The sequence below is a fragment of the Meriones unguiculatus genome, chromosome 1, assembly GCF_030254825.1.
Source record: "Meriones unguiculatus strain TT.TT164.6M chromosome 1, Bangor_MerUng_6.1, whole genome shotgun sequence".
NCBI classification, from domain to species: domain Eukaryota; kingdom Metazoa; phylum Chordata; class Mammalia; order Rodentia; family Muridae; genus Meriones; species Meriones unguiculatus.
This window is the reverse complement of record NC_083349.1, coordinates 94,812,516-94,833,620: the sequence shown is the minus strand read 5'-3', so window position 1 is coordinate 94,833,620 and position 21,105 is coordinate 94,812,516. Positions and strand designations below refer to the sequence as shown.

At 39.2% G+C, this 21,105-nt stretch overlaps 1 protein-coding gene across 1 annotated transcript in view; it reads right to left on the bottom strand.

Moving 5' to 3' along the window:
* Positions 1 to 20,419, bottom strand: part of Thada (THADA armadillo repeat containing) — a 294,790-nt gene extending 274,371 nt beyond the window's left edge. The window contains exons 1-11 of the mRNA XM_021652847.2: positions 20,302 to 20,419; positions 18,279 to 18,378; positions 17,182 to 17,276; positions 16,568 to 16,698; positions 13,631 to 13,779; positions 13,483 to 13,515; positions 12,999 to 13,047; positions 9,494 to 9,681; positions 5,770 to 5,864; positions 4,481 to 4,701; positions 1,621 to 2,312 (exon numbers count right to left, since the gene is read on the bottom strand). Coding sequence (XP_021508522.1) covers positions 1,621 to 2,312; positions 4,481 to 4,701; positions 5,770 to 5,864; positions 9,494 to 9,681; positions 12,999 to 13,047; positions 13,483 to 13,515; positions 13,631 to 13,779; positions 16,568 to 16,698; positions 17,182 to 17,276; positions 18,279 to 18,354 — 1,729 coding nt within the window. The 5' untranslated portion in view covers positions 18,355 to 18,378; positions 20,302 to 20,419. The remainder of the gene's footprint in view (positions 1 to 1,620; positions 2,313 to 4,480; positions 4,702 to 5,769; positions 5,865 to 9,493; positions 9,682 to 12,998; positions 13,048 to 13,482; positions 13,516 to 13,630; positions 13,780 to 16,567; positions 16,699 to 17,181; positions 17,277 to 18,278; positions 18,379 to 20,301) is intronic.
* Between the last annotated feature and the right edge of the window lie 686 nt (positions 20,420 to 21,105).

Genomic DNA, 21,105 nt, shown 5'->3' with positions numbered 1-21,105 from the left:
AAAAATGACTGAAAATAATTATTAATGCCAATAATTTCAAGGAAGCATAATTATCTTATTAATTTAAAGAAATCATAACTTACTCTTTAATACATTTACTTTGGCCTTAACACTTAAAAAAAATTCGCCATACATGAATTAGAAGAAAAAAAATCAAGTAGAGAAAAGTTACAACTACACAAGAATAGCAGAAATATTACAATAGTTCAAACACTATTATTTTCTAGAAAATAAACACTGATCTTCAACACACATTTTTTAGTTGTTCTCACTTATAAAGAACATAAAAAAATAGACCACACTGATTTGCTGATTTCAGTAGAGCATCAGCCACTAATAGAGGCCCAGAAAACTGTGGCTCACAGCACACCTTACACAAAATAAACATGAGCTGATGTCAGGATAGGTTAACAAAGCCGTAGCCTTGGGAGGTCTCTGAAAAATTCAAGAACAACTATTAAATAACAGATTGTTTTTGTGTATAGAAATCAAAATTTCCTCTCAGAACCAAGTTAGTTCAAATAGTTTCTATAATTATATACAAGGACTTTTTTATAGAAATCAAAATTTCCTCTCAGAACCAAGTTAGTTCAAATAGTTTCTATAATTATATACAAGGATTTTTTTATAGAAATCAAAATTTCCTCTCAGAACCAAGTTAGTTCAGATAGTTTCTATAATTATATATAAGGATTTTTTTTTCTTTATCAAATAGAATAATTTAAGATTTCCATGGTCACGATTATCATTTTATACCCATTTTAAATCTATCTATTTATTTAGAGAGTTTCATGCACTCCTGGCCTCCCTGAAACTCACTATGTATACAAGGCTGGCCTTGAGCTGGAAGCAATCCTCTCGCTTTGGTCTCCCAAGTGTTGAAATTAGAGACATATACAACCACATATGGCTACACACTGATTATAAACCAAGATCCCTTTAGCACTCCTGTCTCAGTAGGATGTTTCCCCCAATTCTAAATGACTACGTAGTTCTTCTTTTAAGCTGTGCCTCCAACCTAAAGACAAAAGAATCACCTGCTTTTACTAAGGCTGCCTAAAGCATTTTTAATTACTATCTCAATCACCTGGAGAAGAAAATGACATAAAATACATACACCATTACTCTCGTTTGAGACCAAAATAATAAATTAAAACTTTGTAACTAGGGGCTGGAGTGGATGGCTCTGGAGTTAAGAGCGCTGGCTGCTCTTCCAGAGGAGCCAGGTTCAATTCCCAGCCCACACATGGCAGCTCCCAACTGTCCCTAACTCCAGCCCAAGGGATCCAATGCAGGTTCTGACGTCCAAAAGCATTAGGCACACGTGCTGCACATATAGACACAAGCAAACCACTCATACACATTAAAAATCAATCTGTTTAAAAAACAAAACAAAATCTTACAACTGGAATCACTCTGTAGCTTGGTAAACTACTCAGCCAAAACCTCCACTCAACTACTGAAAGTAAAATGTTTCAATCCGAAGTGGCTGTCATTAATAACCTTCTCTTCTACTTATAGAAGGGGACGGGAGAGATGCTTAAGCCAGAAGATGCAAACATCTGCCCAGGGCCCTACACTTAAGTATCCTAGAAATTAATAAAACAAAAACTCTCTCACCAGCTTCCGAATCAATAGCTGCCTGGAGAACCTTCACCATGTACTGCAGGCTTCCAGGGCTGTGATTCAGTAACCTCGGCAAGTAATAATCAGTCACGTAGGACTTCTGAGCCAAGTGTCCTCCACACAGTATAGAAAGAAGAGGAGAAACCCAGGTCTCATGCCACTCATCCAGCCAAGTATTGGTGACAGGCTGGGACTTCATTTGACCCTTATGATTCTTAAACATGATTTCCAAAAGGTCAGTTGCATATGGTACCAATGACTGGTCTCCCATCACCTCTAGGATCTGAGATGGAATAGTTTTATCTATTGCCAAAACATGTTCAATTCCAATACTCTCAACCATACAGCCAAGGCATGCGTACTTCCCTTTAATATGCCATTCCAATCGCAGAAGACTCTTAGTCAGTTCCAAAAAGAAGGGGTCAGTGACTAAATCTGACCCTTCCATAGCGAGCTGGTGCATTTGCAGGAGGTTTCTGAATATGATTTTAGTTTGGTGTCTCAGAGCATCCAATGGATGTTCCCAGTGGGTATAGACATATTCCAAAAGTCTCCTAGTTATACTTGAATCCCCATTCAGACGATCCTTTAGGTTTGGGGAACTTGATTTAAGAATTTGTATGGCTGAATTGGTCCAAGATACCAATGTTCTAGACAGGAACATTTCTAGTGTTGACTCCTTAATCCTGGAGAAAAATAAACCATGACCTATATTATTATAAACTGCCTAGTAGAAGAAATTGAACAGACATTACAACTTTTAAATACAAAGAATGAACAAAAATTCAATTTAACTTACAACAACAACAAAAATTACAAATAAGGTCAAACTGAAAGTCAAACTTTCACATAAATGTTTTTACCATATTAAAAATAAAAAATAAATACACGAAAACTTTTAGTAAAAAATGAAATATTCACTGTCTTCACTGTGATAATGGTTTCATGGGTATTTTAAAGTTGGGAGAGGGGTGCATTCAAATTAGTGTAAAGATGCATGCACAGAGGCTAAAAGATGTCAGGTGCCTTCTACAGCTCTCTATCTTATGTCCTTGAGGCAGGGTCCCTTACTGAGCTACAAGCTAGCTATTTCAGCTAAGGCGGCTGGCTAGCAAGCTCCCAGGATTCATCAGTCTCCACTTACCAACGCTGGGGTTACAGGCACATGGCTGCTTTAAGTCTGACCTCAGATCCACATGCTTGCACAGCTCATGCTCTAGCCCTGAACCAGCTTCCTAGCCTCTCACAGAGATGTTTAAATAATCTGATGGCTCAGCTGGGAAAGGCTGGAGAATCAGTTTTAGTCTTGGAGTGTCTGGTGTTTTAGCATGACGAGAACATTATTCTGAGACAAGGTCTCCTTAGGTAACGTAGGCTACACTCAAACCCTTCTTGCTGACTGCCTGCCAGTGCATGATCGTGGCCATCTAGGAAGATGGAAGCATTCTGAGGTGGACTGCGCAACATTTCTGATTTTATAGTACGTGAATTATATCACCAACTTTTAAAAATTATTTTAGAGCTTTTTGCTTATCTTAACAGTGATGCTTAGTGTTGTTAATCTATATTCATGGTCTGGCTTTAAAAAACTTATTACACTTGTTTGTTTAGTACATATGTGTACATGTGCCAAGGTCAGAGGAAAACTTGCAGGAGTCAGTTCTCTCCTTCTGCCATGTAGGTTCAATGAATCAAACTCAGAGCATCAGGCTTGGTGTAAGCACCTTTAACAGCTATGCCATCTCACCAGACCCTGCTTTGAGCCTTTTTTTAAGTACTTGATCATTTCATTCATAATAGCCAAACACCAAAGAAACTCAGCTCTATGCAGACCTTCCTATAACATGCTTGTAAATGAACATTTACTGTCAAAACCTAACTTCACTCACCCAACAAATTAAGTCTTTATACTATCTATGTGTAGAGCACATTACATACCTAGAGTTCCTGAAATTCAGGATCCTGAAGCACTCACACATACAAGCATTTTTATGGGATTTTCTGCTTTTTGGTTTGGTAGAGTGCTAGAACTGAAAATAGGGTCAATGGTTCTACCATCCCTACACCTGAATTTTTAAGTTTTTCAAAATGGAGATATAAGTCAGTAGTTAGGAGCACACATTGTTCTTAAAAGTTCAGTTCCCAATACCCATGTCAGGCAGGTCACCTGTAACTCCAGTACCAAGGGATCCACTGCCCTCTTCTGGCCTCCATGGCACTTCATACACATGCAAAAACCCACCACACATCTGCACATAATTAAATAAAACATAAAAACGTTTTTCAGTGCTAGCTTAAGTTGGGTGCGGTAGTATTTTGGGTGGAGAGACAGGAAGATTAATAGTTCAAAACCAGCCTTTGTCACAAAATAAGTTCAAGGTAACAGTAGACTGACTGAAAACAAACCAAACAAAAAGCTCACATATATACTGAATGTTAGAAATGTTCACTCCGCATTAACCTGCACCAGTAATTTCTGTAACTGTCACTCTCGTCATCTTGTCTTTTCTCTCTCATGCCTATTTTATTCTCACATATCAATTTTAATTTAGGATTTATCCTAACCACATTTAATTGAATCTATTTTGTTGGCTCAGTTGTGTCCTTCAAATGCCTTTTTTTTCTTTTTTTTTTTTCTTTTTTTTTATAATCTATTTAATTTTACTTTATGTGCATTAGTGTGAAGGTGTCAGATCCCTTGGAATTGGGGTTACAGACAGTTGTGAGCTGCCATGTGGGTGCTGGGAATCGAACCCGGATCCTTTGGAAGAGCAGAGAGTGCTCTTAACCACTGAGCCATCTCTCAAATGTCTCCTAAGCAAAACAAAATATGAGATAACAAAACAAAACTCACTGTGAACTCAAGGTAAACAGAACATGCACAGTATCCAAGAGCAAAGCCTCCTCGCTTGGGCCCGTGCTCCCATCCTGCCAGTCCAGCATAGCAAGTGTTCCCTGACACAGGAACAAGAGACCTGACGCTGGCACACCAGCACAACAAAGGCTCCTGCAGCAGTTCGTGAACCACTCAGGGATGATGGTGTGGTCAACTGACTGGAGAAGCAAGCTGCTGATCTGGAAAACACATGAGGTAATAATATATAAATACCTCAAACACAAACCTACAAATCTCTTTCTTCTGAAATATTCTAAGAAAACTATTGGTGAAACAGCAACAATCATTAAAATAAGCACAACTCAATCTAAGCACATCAATCTTTTGGCTGATATGAAAGTACTGGGGAAATCTACGGGTCAATACTGCAAGTGGACAAGAGGATGCTTTTAGAACATTTCTGAGAAAAAAACTTCAATTGTATACAAGGACAATTATTTTGCATGATCTTAGAATACACACATTCAGTATAGGGTTGGGTTTAAGGAAAAGTGAGTTTCTGGATAATACACTGGGAGGAGGGGAGGATGCTAGTGGCCAATACAAAGATAATGGTCTATATTACCAAATTAACTTTCCTTAGAGACCAAATTCACTAAAAATTGACCCTAACATGCCTCTTGTATTACAAAGTATATGATTAAGTATAGTGCAAAGTTCATTCGTAGTAAGACGATCAGCAAGTTATAACTGTGTATTGAAACATTAGTCACTGGATAGTTTGAATGTTATAAGTATCTCTTATCATACTGACACACAGAACTGAAAAAGCAGCCCTAGAAACAATTAGGAGAGTAGTCAAAAAAATGTTCATAGTCATTATCTTTGCAAAACTCTGCAAAACTGACTTATTTATTGCCTTGCCCTCGTCACCCCTACTTCATTTATATATTTACAACTATCATTACAGGAGAAAAAAGCAATGAGAAAAATTCCACTATGCCAAATAAACTTTTTAAAATTCAGCTAATATGGTTTAAAAACTGAGGGGCCGGTGAAATGGCTTAGTGGGTACAGACATGTCAAGTCTAAAACAACCTAAGCTTGACTCCCAGAACCCATGTGGTAGCAGAGAACCAAGTAGCACAAGTTGTCCACTGACCTCCACACACACACGGTGACACATGTGTGCCCATACACACACTACAAGTAAATAACTGTCAAATAATAAGAAATGAAATTGTAAATTAAAAAATAAATTGATATCTAATTTTTAGTGAAGGAAAGTTCTAAAAAGATGCACTCACCAATTCAGGAAGCTTTTCAGATGGTCGGAACATGGTCTTAATGAAAAGAATAACAGCTAATCCAGATGTACTCTGAATAGTCTGCAGCAGGTCATCTATTGGGGGGAGCAGACATTATGCATTAAAGAATGGCGAGCCTGGAGTAGTGGAAAGAGCAAGTGCTTTGGGGTCAGACAGTCCTCAACAGTTCCAGCCTGACCATTTGCCAGGTGACTAGATCCCAGACAGGTTACTGAACTTCCCAGGAACTCAGCTTTTTTTTTTCCAGAGAGAGAGAGAGAGAGAGAGAAATAACCCATACAGGACAAGCTATCATAACATTTATAAGAAAATGAAGAGAAAGAGTAAGCCGAGTACATAGTCAGTAAATGAGCTTCCCTCCTCCCATGCAACATCTTGCTCGCATCCTTGATATCTACACCTCTGGCAACCCTAGCAACACCATCACTTGGTCCTCCCCACCACTGCTGCCTCCGCATTCCAAAACACAAACAATTTGGCTTTGAAGGTCTATGTGAAAAATCTACACTAATGTTCATTAGAAACCTTGGTAGCACAGCATTGGACGTGAGCAGGCAACTGAGTTGCTACCTTCTGTTTACACATATGTTAACCTCCAGTATTGTGAATTGCTCACCTCAGATTGAGAAGTTTGACAGACACCTTAAGTTAACTATTAAATATCCACTCTGCCCTCCATCTCTGGGAACAAAACTGACTTTTGGCAGCCATGTGCTTAGCCAAAAGCAAGACTCTTTTGTTTCCACAATCCTCCTTGCAACCAAAGGCAGCCACGGGGGAGGATTCAGGCCAATGAGCTATCAGCACAAGTCCCTTGGATCTATTAGTCTTTTTCTGATTAAAATGAAATTGGCCCTTCTTCTTGCCTTGCACAAACACATGATGTCTGCAGCTACAGCATAAGATGCCAAACAGAAGGTAACAAACATATGGACAGACACCAACATAATAAAAATGCCACAGCAGAACGCAGAAGCTGGTCCTACACTGGCAGCAGTGGTTCTGGGTCATCTGCCTCTGAACTCCATGATACAGGAAGAGAGGCATGGCTCAGTTTTCTGTTACTCACAGCTAAATACTTTACTTTACAAAAAGCTTTAAACTCCGTAAGAACAGTGGTGCAGTGCCATCCACTTCTCAGAAAATAAGCTGTCTGGTTAAAACTGTGTCTGGGACTGGAGAGATGGCGCAGCAGTCCTGAGTACTTGCTGCTCTTAGAGGACCCAGGTCCATCTCCCAGCATCCCCAAATGGATGCTCAGAACCATCTATAGACCTTATTCCATGGGATCTGTTGCCCTATTCTGGCCTCCACAGGCACTTAAATTCATATGGTGTATAAACTCAGATAACCACACATATATACAAATAAAAATAAAATAGTTTTTAAAAGATTTTTAAATTTTATCTTCTCTGTATTTTCCAGATTATCAAATTCCCCCTTTAAAAGGTTCTGTGAAAAGTTGTTTCTAAATTCTGTCTTGATAAAGGTGAGGTCTCGACAGATGGCTCAGAGCTTAGGACCCAGCACCTACACTAGATGGCTCACACCATTGATAACTCTAGCTCCAGGAGATCAGATGCCATCTCCTGGCCTCCTCAGTAACCCACACACACACATACTCAGAGACACACACACATAAATTAAAAATGCTTATTTTTTAAAGAAACTGATTTAGTGTCCTTTAAATTCTAAAAAGTCCAATGTATAAAGAAAAACAGAAATAGTAACTAGACAATAACAAAAGCCATTACTTTTCCTAGTTACCTGTGTAAAAAAAATCACCCCAGCTAAAGCAGAGTAAACCACTTCTTACAAAAAAGAGTTCTAAACAGGTCCCCATAATGTTTTACTTTCTCTCTCTCTCTCTCTCTCTCTCTCTCTGTGCGCGCGTGTGTGCACTAGGGTTAAGGTTAGGGTGCAACAGTGTGGAGGTCAGAGCACAATTTGTAGACTCCCATCCTCTCCCATTAGGTGAGTTCTAGGCATCCAGCATCAAACTCAGGTCATCTAGCTTGGCAACAAAAACTTTACCCACTCAGACATCTTGTCCAGCCATGTTTCTTATTTTTTTAATTTTTTAATTTTTTAAAATCTTATGTGTATGGGTATTTTATTTGCATGTGTGTCTGTGCATCTTGTATATACAGTGACCAAGAAAGCAGACGAGAACATAGGATCCCCTGGGGTTGGAGTTATAGACAGTTGTGAGCTGCTATGTGGGTATTGGCAACTGAACCCAGGTGCTCAGGAAGAGCAGCCAGTGAGTGCTCTTAAACACATTTCTATAGCCCCTTGTTGTTTTGGTGTTTGTTTTTGTTCACTTGTTTTTTATTATAGTTAAATTCGTATAAACATTACTACATAAAATAGCATATGAAGAGAAAGGATAATTTAACCTTTACTTGAATACTTAAATGTTATATAACCCTTTTACATACAGTTAAATAAGTTATAGATAGTGACCATCCTTGAACTCATCATCAGAGAAAGAGACCTCAGCTTCCAGGCCCAGAAGGCCTATCCATATATCTCATACAAACCATAATTCCCTTCAGACTCTATAAGTAAATACTATTCTGACTTTCACAGTAATGATTTCCCTATATTCGATATCTTTAATAAATGAACATGTACTTCTTGACAGGGCAGCTGCCATATCATTTTAAATGTCTTTTAGATACCTTACATTATAGGTGCCCTTTTCTGTCTCTAATTCTCTAAGGAAGAACTCTGGCCCATATGTCTTGCAAAGTTTTCTTCAACCAGGACGCTGTGCTTCTCTGTCTAATCCAATGCATCCTTTGACCCCTGCACAGGCAGCTAACCTAAAGATAGCATCACTCTCCAGTTCAATCCCTTTGGGAAGATAACAGGTAGCAGCTATAAGAATCTAAGGCACATTCTGTCTGGTTTTCTGTTTCTGTGGCTGCTGATGCTTACGGCCAACTGCATTAATCACTGGGTGTTACAAAAGGTGACAGTCTAGTGTTACTTCATTTCAATTTATTAATTAAAATACTCTCATGAAGAGAAATTTCTTTTCAGTTAGCTTGCTAGTGGTAGAGTTCTCACGGCCATAAGAGATATACAGGAATTAGGCAACCAGGCTCATAATCAACTACTGTCATTATTTGAATATATTACTACTAAGAATTCAACTCATCTTTCTAAATCTTCCTTAAATTTGGTAAATACTTTTTTTAAGTGTATTTTGGTTTTTCTTTTATTTTTTTTTAAGATTTATTTGTTTATTATGTATACTGCACATCAGAAGAGGGCACTAGATCTCACTATAGATGGTTGTGAGCCACCATGTGGTTGCTGGGAATTGAACTCAAGACCTCTGGAAGAGCAGACAGTGCTCTTAACCTCTGAGCCATCACTCTAGGCCTGTTAACTATTTCTAAACAATTTTCATTTATAACTTAAAGTCTGTGGCTTTCCAACAATGAGATTACTGGTTTTTCTCTTTTGTACACAATAAAGATGCTGACACATATATACACAAACTGGGAAAAGTTCTTCAACCTCCCTTGCTGAACACATACATTTGAAAAACAAAAAACAAACTAAAAAAGCATTAGAATCACGTAACGTAGTCCTTTCTGCATTAACTGACAGAGACATTCTATACCTAACTTACATGTACTAGGGACTGACATGCAGTTATAACCATCATTTTGAACACTGACACACTTACCATCATTTAAAAACTTGGTGAAAATGCTCAGCAAGCCACACATACTTTGCCAGATGGGAGAGTTGTAATCATTCCAGAGTTCGCCTTGGGGCCCTTGTACTTTCTGTACTACTGTCATGGCCACTCTAACACCTACTAGCAAGTCATTCATTAACTCTGTTTGAACAATATGATTTCCAGCAAATTTTCTACAAAGAAAAGAGATTTCAGAAGGAATTCAAATGTGAACGTCACCACCTCCGCCCCTCTAAAACCAGCACACTCTTGCACTCGAGGGCCAACATCTACTTGGGATCAGAACAGACATGTGTCTATCTCCCACATGCATAAGCATTCTAGTTACACAGACAACTGTAAGATCCTAATACTCTTAGCTCAGCAGGGCCCTCTTCCTCAGCCAGGTGAACCTTACTCCCTATTTCAGGGCAAAGATAAGAAATTTATAAAAGAAGAAATGAAGATCCAATGAGACATTTTAGAGATGTGAACAGTCTACACATACTTTTTCCATCTGCCTTCAACATGTGTTCCTAGACTGTGTCCTCAGACAGCATGACGAGGTAGTTGTCCTCTGCCTAACCTATTTACCCACCTATTTCTCTTCTCCCTCTCAGATCTTGCCCCCTTCTCTCTAGTGTGAAGGATCAACTCAAAGCTTCACTAAGCAGTAACCTGGTAACTTGGCAGATCCTCTGACAGTGAGATACAGTCCCAGCCTGCCTACTCTGTGTCAAAGCTCCCCAAGATTAAGACCTTAGTTCTCAGTTCTCTATCAAATTCTCTCCCTTGATACTGATCTCATGTAGCTCTTAAGCTTTCAATTGTATTCTATATGCTAACTATTATCAAACTTTTTGCTCTAATCCAGATCTTTCCTATTACAAATTTGCATTTCCAACGTCTTATTCACCATCTTCATTAAGGTATCTCATAGGCATCTCAAAATATATGAATTTATACTTGACTCCAAACCTGCACTACCTCCTGAGATCCCTATCTCTAAAAATGCTGTAATCACATTTGCCTCCTGTCTTCTCTACCCCATCTATAAGGAAATCTGAGTTCCATCTTCAAAATATATCTGGACTTATGCCATCTCCATGGCTACTATCTGACTTGGATCATTCTCATGTCTCCTTTGGATTACAATAGTTTTCATCTGGTCTCCCAGTCTTTGTCTTTCTCTGTCTATTTTCAATAGGGGAAAACACATCCTATTAAAACGCAAGCCAGGGAAAAGTTTGTAACTTCCTCAAAACAAGCAAAATTAGCAAAAGGCCCAGCTAGTCCACTCTTAGGTATATATTTCCAAGAACTGAAAGTAGAGCCAAGTATGGGAAGCATATGAGAGGCTGAAACAGGAGAATTGCCATAAGTCTGAGAGCAGCATAAGTTACAGTTTCAAGCTAGCTGAAGCTACAGAGTAAAATTCTACTTAAAAAAAAAAAAAATTAAGGGCTTGGGAAGAAAAGAAAACTGAAACTGAAAAGACTCTTCTGCACACCAATATTTATAGTAGCATTATACAGCAGCCAAAAGGGAGGAAAAGCCAAAAAGCTAGCAGATGAATAGACAAAATGTGTCATATATACACTGTGGAGTATTTGGCTATAAAAAGGAATAAAATTCTGAAACATATTACTACATAGATAGGTCTTAAAAACATCCCAAGTGAAATATGCCTGGCCCAAAAGGATAAGTAGGCTGGACATTGTGGTATATACTGTAATCTCAGCACTCAGGAGGCTAGAGCAGAAAACTAATGAATTCAATGCCCATCTGAACTATACAGTGAGGCTGTATAGCCATCACCCAAATATATATACATAATGAATATACATATATGTGAAAACATATAATGAATATGTATATATTATATGATTTCATTTATACAAGTATCAAAGACAGGCAAAATCAAAGAGACAGAAAGTTGGGTGGAAGTTACCAGGGTTAGAGTTTTAAGACAGTGAATTTTGGGGAACATACGCTGAATCTGTACCTATAAAAAAGCAAGTCAAAATGTCTAGGAACCAACTGACTATTGAGTCTACTAAGGAAAATGAGAACTGGAAATCTAAATACAATATGGACAATGGCTGACACCAACGAAGTACACAGTATGAAACAACAGGAACAAATGAAATTGGAGGATTGGACCCAAGTCCATAGGATGAGCCAAGAAGTCTGAAAAGACAAAGAAGCTCCTCTTGAAGTAGAAGACCTCAGGTTAAAGTGGCCATACAGCTACTACTTCTACTCCATCCCAGAACGTCCTTAAGCCAGAAGCCATGATTTAAATACAAAAGGCATAAACAAGTGCATAAGGAACAAGGTAATAATATGGAGGTTCTTTAGACACTGCAAAGCATATGAACGGCAGTGACTTAACCGAAAAAGCAAAGGTCAAACTTCATCAGAGAATAAAGCTAAGAGTAACCTGAGTTATAACTCCAAAAGGCTCAGGAACCACAGACACTTTAATTCTGGCTTGATATGGAGGTAAACAGGGCTGAAGACAGGCAAAATGACTACACATTTTAGAAAGAATACACACTCTAAACCAAACTGCTCAGCCAGCAGACAACTGGTTTGCCTACAGAGAAGGTAAAGCAATGCATTTCAACGGGGAGTGGTGACCCAGGAGGACTGTCCAAGTGCAGCCTGGGCTCCAGCATGTGTCTGTCGGAAAAACAGTGCACATAGACAAAGCAGCCATGCCATACTGCATACTAGGTAAACGTGTGCACAGCGACTGTCAAAATCCAAGGTCTCGACTCTGTGCCAGCACTCTGCAACTGGAATACTAAAGCAAAGTCCGGATGATGCTGTTGCCACAAGTCCACTACCCAAGCAGTAAGACATGACTTAAAGGATTCCCTAGGAAACAGTCCAGTTAGACTAGAGAAGAAAAACCTGTAGTCAAACCCACACAGGTACACAGACTCACATCAATTTTTAATGACCTATTCCTGAAAAGGAGTGCCCAGCCAAGGATCACTAGACTTCTGAGAAAAGTTTCTTGAAAGAAATACAGTGAGTAAACACAGCAAATGGGGAAAAACAAAAACTCTGAAAAACTAGAGACTATGTAAAGCTCAGAAAACTTAAAAAAAAAATAGATACCTATTATACTTTTTTAATGTCTTCAGAGAGATAACAAGAAATTCACCCATTAATACTGAACACTCAAAGGTAGGAGAAATGACTCTCTTTCTCATTTATTCTCATAATAATGTATTTGATCTTTAAAAACTAACTAGCATCTGAGCATACCTGTAACCCCAGCACCTGAGAGGCTGTGGCAGGAAGATTACAAATTTGAGCTAGCCTGGTTTACACAGTGAGACCTTGTCTCAAAAAAAATCAATTAAAAAAATATACATATCAATCCAAATGTTGGAAGCAGCACACTCTGAGACTTCTACGGAAGCTCCCTTTGTACTGAAAAAAAATCCCAACTATACACACGGAGATATGCACACGCACACAAACACATAGCACTTGCCTGTTTTCTTCCAGGATTTCAATTAAACTCCTCTGCAGAAAATGAAGCACTGAAACAAAGAGAATACAATGGCAACCAGCACTCCAAATTGAGTTTTAGCTTCAGAATCAGGAACATTTCAAAACATCTACCATAAATGATGATATGGAGAAGCAGAAACTTCAGGAGCACAGTCTAATTTAGTTATCTGAAGTACTTTATTATTGCCAAGAAAGTCCTTTTTCAATTATTTAATTTTATTTTACGTGCACTGGTGTTTTGCCTGTATGTATGTCTGTGTGAGGGTGTTAGATCCCCTGGAACTAAAGTTAGAGACAATGTGAGCTGTCATGTGGATGCCGGGAATTGAACCCAGGTGCTCCAGAAGAAGAGCCAGTGCTCTTAACCACTGAGGCCCTATTGCCAAGAAATTTAAAGAAGTCAGTTCTAAAATGACTCAGAGAAACTGTCACCCCTCAGAGCAAATGAAAATATCAAGACTTACCATCTTTAAGCAGATTAACAACACTTGCTCTACCTGCAGGAGGGAAAAACAACAATGCTAATGAGTTTTTGCCAAAATGGACATTGAAGAACAATTATGTAATGACAGATGTTACCCAGGAAAGGGCACCAAAAAAGTGCTGGCTTACCCAGGTTAAAGTTCTCCATGCAGGAAGCTATATTGTTGATTACTTTTCTATAAGAATGTAAGTCAGCAGTATCTAGTTCTTCTTGAAGATGAGAAGTAAAACTGTGTGTAGCTTCAGTTAGAAAAAAATCGGGCAGGCCATCCAGTGAGCTGCAAAAAAGAACCAAATGATGAAAACCGTACAGCACTGGGTTAAGTATGGAGGGAGATGCTAACGTTAAAAACTGAACCACATCTTCAAAATCCAGCCACAAAATTACAACTTCACACAAAATTTCTATCAGCAAAATTCGCTGGTCCACCCTTTCCCATCTGTCTCCGGGATTCCATTTTGTGTTTCTGACCCCCAGGCTAGTCTCAGTGGAGTAGCCAGGTTCTGAGTAGCAACAGTACTAAGCACAGCGTGTTGCGGGAAAGCTGTGGTGCCGCCTTCTCTATTTTCCCCTTAGAAAGTAAAACACTCAAAAATCTACGCTGTTTTATTCAGTTTAACCCCAATTCCTAGAAATGTACTTAAATCACAGTTAAGTACTCAACAAAGTTTCCTGGATATGAAAGCTAATGTCAATTTTATTCCAAGTGATTCAAAACAAATAAAACATTTTATCTTTGAAAGGTTCACTGCTTTTCTAAAATAAATCTAAAAACTAGAATACCCTGAAAAAGGAAATTCAGTAGAAAGTAACTTATTCTGTAATTGAGTCATATTACCAAAATATTAAGTAAACGAGTGGCAGTGGTTCAAGAAATATACACAAGTCTAAAAGAATCAAACCCATGTTTATATAAAAATACCTATGACAAGGCATATCCCAAATATGAAAGGAAATGTATGAGACAACAGGCTAGGGAGACCCTGCATGCAACGGAAAACTAAACTGATCTCTAACTTAACCAATACTCAAAACCTGATTCTAGATGGATTTAAAAACAGAAAGAAAGAATTAAGACAAACAAATAAACAATCTTGAAGTAGAGAAAGCATAAATAAACAACATGAGCCAGGCGGTGGTGGCACACACCTTTAGCCCCAGCACTGGAGGCAGAGGCAAGTGGATCTCTGAGTTCAAGGTCAGCCTCATCTCCAGAGCTAGTTCTAGGACAGCCACGGCTACATAGAGAAACCCTGTCTCGAAAAACAACAACAACAAAAACAACAAATAAACAAAACATAAAATTTAGAAATCTATATAATAAAAAGTATTAGTAGGGTCGTGGTCTTTATCTTAATAAAGACAATCCATCATGCATTAAGTAAAAAATAAAAATATATCTGGCACAATGAACAGATACATAATATAAAAGGTAATCAAACTCCACATATAAAGTGTTCAGCCATGAGCTGGAGATGTGGGTCAGTGGGAGAGTATCTGCCTTAGATGCAAGATCCCTGTGAGGTCCAAACCCAGCACCAAGAAAAGTTCAACACTAATAATCTGGAAAAACGTAAATGATGATAAAATAGCATTTCTCACATTCGGAGTTTACAAATGTAAAGACTGGTGTCATCCAGTGCTAGGGAAACACAAAGAAATCAGCAGCGTCATTCACAGCTATGGAAGTTTAAGTAAGTAGCTTAGGGGAAGTACAGTCAACGACATCTACAGAATCGGCCTTTTGGTCAAGAAATCTTCTTCTAGGAATACTGACAGGTGATAACATGCATTTTATGTATGATAAAGAACATCACATTGACAGCATAATAAAATCTAAAACACCAGATATTTATCAGTAGCAAGGAGATTAAATAAACCAAATAATACTTATCATGATCACATTTTTACATATTCATATGTACATATTCATGGAGTATGTACAGACATAAACGCAGGCAACACACACACACAAAATAAAAATAAATGAATACTGTTTTAAGATTTACTTATTATTTATATAGTATTCTGCCTGCATGTATGCCTACATGGCAGAAGATGACACCAGATCTAATAGATGGTTATAAGTTACCATGTGGTTGCTGGGAATTGAACTCAGGATCTTTGGAAGAACAATCTGTGCTCTTAACCTCTGAGCCATCTCTCCAGCTCCCAAATAAATGTTTTTATTTTTTAAGACTATCCTGATACAGAAATTTCTCTAAGATACTCTATTTATTTATTTGTTTGTTTACTGAGGGGGCAAATGGGTACCATAGCACACTTATAAACATAAGAAAACTTGTAGGAGTTGGTTCTCTGTTTCTACTATGTAGGTTGCAGAGATCAAACTCAGGCCATCAGGCTGAACAGGAAGTACCAAGATTCACAGAGCCATCTCACCAGCCCTCCCAAGATATTTGGTAAATAAACTAACTGCAGAGTATTGTGTAGAGTATTATACCATTATAAAAATATTAAAACTAAAACATAGTATACATGTTAAACCCAGAGAAAAGGTTTTAAAAACCAAAAACCAAAATTAAAGTGGCAACCCTTTCCTAAAAAAAAAAAAAAAAAAAAAAAATTAAACAAGGTAGAAATGGTGGAATTCAAAACTCATTTACTTTTGTGCATTTCTGCATTACTTAAATATTTTATATCACGCACATATTGCTGTACTATCTGTGTTAGAATAGATGGGACCAGAGAAAAGGAACAGGATGATAGATTTAAACATCCATGTAAAAGAATGACCCAGAAACAGGGAACGGGGCTGACCGTATAAAGACAGATACACAGATAGACAGTACAAATGAAACTTACAGTAATACACTTTGGCTTAATTTTACCAAAACAGTGAATGAACTTTACATGCCTTTTCTTTTCTCTTTTCTTTTCTTTTCTTTTCTTTTCTTTTCTTTTCTTTTCTTTTCTTTTCAGTGCTGAGGAGGGAACCCCAAGCCTTCTACCTACGACTAGGTCAGCACATTACAACTGCAGTGTATCCCCAGTCTCTGGCTATTTTTTCGTAGCATTCATCTTATCTCCCTTCTTTTCCTTACCTTGCCAAAACTTTCTTCAAGGGATTCTTTGGAGTCAAGGAAAAATAAATGCCTGCTAAAATATCCAAACAACTTTCAATAGTGGAATCACACATAACATCTTTATCCACCTTCTCCAGAAGAGGCACAATCTATAATAAAAATAAATATTAATGTCAAATACATGAAAACTCACATGATTACAAATATTCTTTTAAGTCATTTTTCTTTTCTTTGAAGGAAAGAGGAAGAATGAACTTTTGATCCTCCTGCTTCTAACTCCCAACAGTTAAGACTACAGGCATGTCTGACTTATGTGGTGCTGAGGATCAAACCCAGGGTTTTAAACATGTGAGCACTCTTCCAACTGAGCTACATTCCCAGCCTGATTTCAGTATTGATAAGCCTTTAACATATGCCCTCTCTCTTTACTTATAGTCCAGTGAGGGTAGGTATTTGGATACTGTTTCTACTGCTGCTCAGAATAAAGGGACATTATACAATAAATAGAAAAAGGAAAACTATCATTTGGTGATAAATTAGCAACTGAAGCCAAATACTGTCAGGTAATTTGTAAAATCTATAATAGCATGATAATATTCAAAACATACACATTAACAAAAGCTCAGCTTTACCTGTTTAACAGAATGGATTTGTGACACTCCATCCGTGAGCTGTACACAATGTAACAGCAAAGAAGCAAGATTTTTCCCTTCCACATCAGCGAAAGCTAAGGAATACAAAGATTTCAATGATGTACCCACATATGGATTAACAGCACCTTTCTTATCCATTCTACAAAACTGTTAAGGATATAAAGCAGGGCCAGTGAGATGGGTTAGGAGGTAAGGCGCTTGCCCTAGCCTGACCCCCCCAAACCCATGCAGTGGAGGGAGGAGAATGCCAACTCTCAAAAGATGTCCTCTGACATCTACCTCTGTCAGGTATGCACATGGCCACATATACACATACTATCTTAGTTTGATCTCTATTGCTGTTAAACACCATGACCAAAAGCAAAGTGGGGAGGAAAGGGTTTATTTATCTTACAATTCCCAGATCACAGTCCATCACAAATAGAAGTCAGAGCAAAAACTCAAGACAGGGACCTGGAGGCAGGAACCAAAGCAGAGACCATAGAAGCAACACCGCTTCCTGGTTGGATCACTCAGCTTGCTTTTATTATACAAAGCTGGACCACCTGTTCAAAGGTGGTACTGCCTATACTTGAGCTGGGCCCTCTCACTACAATCATTAACCAAGAAAATTCCCCCCCGCACAGACTTGCCCACAGACCAATCTGATGAAAGTATTTTCTCATGCGCATGTGCACATACACCCAAATAAATAATAAAGCAAAAATAGATATAAACACTCTGATGTAGAGAGCTGCCCTTGCAGAGGATCCAGGTTCAGCTCCCAGCACCCACATGGCAGCTCCCTACCCTCCTGGGGATTTGATGCCCTCTCATGACCTGTGGGCTTCAGGCATACACATACATGGTGTACATGCATATATAAATCTAAAAAAAAATTATTTACTTAAAGTAAAAATAGGTATAAACCAAAATAGCAAATAGAACTCAGCCTAAAGACAAATAACATTCAACAAAACTATTTTTTATCCACAATGGAATGCAAAAGATATACAGAAAAGTTAAACAGAAAAAATTTCAATGTTACACTCTATAGGGTCCAGACCTTAAACAATCGAAATTTAAAAGTCACATACATCTCAAAGTTTCCAGGTCCTGATGGCAAACTGTCACTGCAGCAACCTGCATTTCTCTTTTCTTCTTCACACCCATTTTAAACAGGATGAACAGTAGTCTCTGTAAGAAAGAAGAGCTTAAGGCACTGGTCAGTGGAGGGTTTCTCTGACAACACACGACTTTTGAGGATGCTGTCCTGTGCACTATAGGATGCTGAGAGACTCCCCAGCCCGCACCCCTTAGATGTCGGGAACGTCTTACTACAAACAAGACAAGGAACAGATGCCTCCTAGCAGGGACACTGTCAGAAGGCACAACCACCCCAGGCAGAGAATCGCTGAGCTGAGCGATTTTTGGTTCGCAAAAAATAAAAGTAAAATAAATAAAGGGCTTTTAATTCGTTTGTTTATGGTTTCTGCTGCTGTTGTTTGAAATGGGTCTTATTATATAGTCCTTAAAATAGCTGTAGATTTGAAGAAGAGATTTCTTTTGTCCCACTGAAGAATTAGAAAGTCAATGAAAGCTCCAAGGAGACGGATTCCAGCTCAAAGGAAGACCTCTATAGTCCAATGAGGAACAGGCTACCTTCACATAGACTCTCCCAGGCACACACTGACTCAATGTTATTTCACCTAAACTCCTGACACAACTTCCTAACTGGGACCCCTTGCCTCTGAAGAATCCATTCTTGTCAGTCATCAAAGCAATTTTTTAAAACACTAACAAAGTTAAACAATACATTTGCTCTTAATCTTCCCAAGGGTTTTCAATTGCACTAAACACAATTTATCAGTCACTAATATCCAAATTTGGGTTTTGGCATTCAAAGCCTGAAAACAATCTGACCCCGGCTTCCTCTACCATTCATTTCAAAACAATCTAGTCTGCCATCTTAAGACCTCTCATGGTACCTGATGTTCTTACTATCACCTATGAGCCTTTACAATCTGAAAATGTTCTGTCCCACACACATGACAAAGCTTAATACTTATTATCCAACTTCTTAACTGAATACCACCCAAGAGCTTTCTGTAACATTACCTGAACTGTCATCACTCTGATATGATACACATGCCACTCCCATTATTTTCTTTTTCACAGCATGTAATACTATCTAAAATTACATTAACTTGCACTTGTCTGCTTTCCCTAGTAGTAAACTCTATGAAGGTGGAAATTTTAATGACTGTTCAGTGTTTTAATTCTCAACACCTTAAGCGTTCAGGCATGTAGTAGATGTTTATAAACATCTGGTGAACAACGTCAAGGAATTAACATTTCCTAATGATATTCTGGGAGGGATATACAGACAGACAGACAAGACAGAAAGACCCATCTTGAATAGCAGAATGATGGACTACCTGCTCCCTAAAAGTACACACTACAGCTAAGTGACAGACTGGTCCTGAAGCTGAAGACTTTATAGTTCACTTGGGCAGCAAGTCAATACAGTAATGGCAAGTGAGGAGTCAACTAAAAAAGTTAAGAATGAACACAGCTAGACAGACAACGAGGGAAGAATTTAAAGTTACGGGTTAAATTTAGGGATATAATTTCCTAAACGAGCAGCCAGCGTTCAAAGTGAGAAGGTACTAAGGAAGAAAACTGAGGAGATAATTCTGATTTTAAACGGCAAGTTTGCAGCAGTATTTGATTCAAGAGTCCTAAAAGAAACAGACTCAGTGATTCTGCGTGTTTTATGAATACGCATAAACGTGTGTCCTGGTGAGCGGGGCCTCTCCAGTGCCGAAGATCCCCCTGTCCAGCCTGATGGGCGTCTGCTCGTAGGTACCACTTGCTGCTTCCCTCCCATCTACATCTTTCCGACCCCACATGGGGTCCGAAGAATGACAGAATGACAGCTGAAAAAGTGGTTAAAGGGCTGTCTCCGTGAAGACCGAAGGGCCAAAAGCCACACGCCGGCACTGCTGATGGGCCACGACTGGTACCCTCGGGGGATCCTGCAAGCTGGCCCGGCCGCGCTGTGGACACTGCGTCCCACGCGCCCGCGCGCCCAGCAGGCAGCACGCCCGCGAGCCAAACCTCGTGCCCGGGGACGTCTGCAAAGATTCGCCACTTCTGGACGAGTCCCGGAAGCCTGTCTAGTCCCGGCGGCTTGTAACGTGGGGCGAGATCCACAATCGGTCCGGTGTAAGTAGACAGGCCAGGATCCGGCAAGGAAATATCGCGAGAGAAGCCGAGTGCTTTTCCTCCAATCAGAAATGCTGGAGGGTCGTGATGTCATCATAGAGGGCGTTTGCTAGTGGATTTGGATAGACCGCGACTTCACAGTTACTGCTGAGCGCTTCGGTGGTGGTGGCTCCCGGGGACGGCGCACGCCTCACTTTCTTCTGGATGGTAGGGCTTCAGCCTCCACACCCTGACGTGTCAGGTCGACAATTCTGTCTCACCCCAGACTTTCCAGATACACTGTGCCCAGCTCAAACAGACAAAAACTACGCGCGGGGACGATTGGGCCAGGGAGTGAACTGAAGCCACGAGCAACGACTTAAACTCCCGCTGTCTGAGCCTTGAAAGCTGTGCTTTTAAAGCGTGTATCTTCTACACAATTCATAAACTGTCATGCAGTCCGTCCTTTAAAAAGGAATAAGAACTAGAGACCTATCACCTCAATAGGAGTTGGGACGAGATAGAGACCTATCACCTCAATAGGAGTTGGGACGAGATTAGAGAACAGACAAGATGCTAAAAAGGGCCAGGATGCTAGCCTGGACTCTGAAATTCATAGTTGGGGAAAATAATGAAAATTGGGTTCATAAGTGGGTGGCTTTAAGCCTTTGATTCTTTTCTCAATTTTATATTGCTGTGCCTTGTATTTCTTTGTGT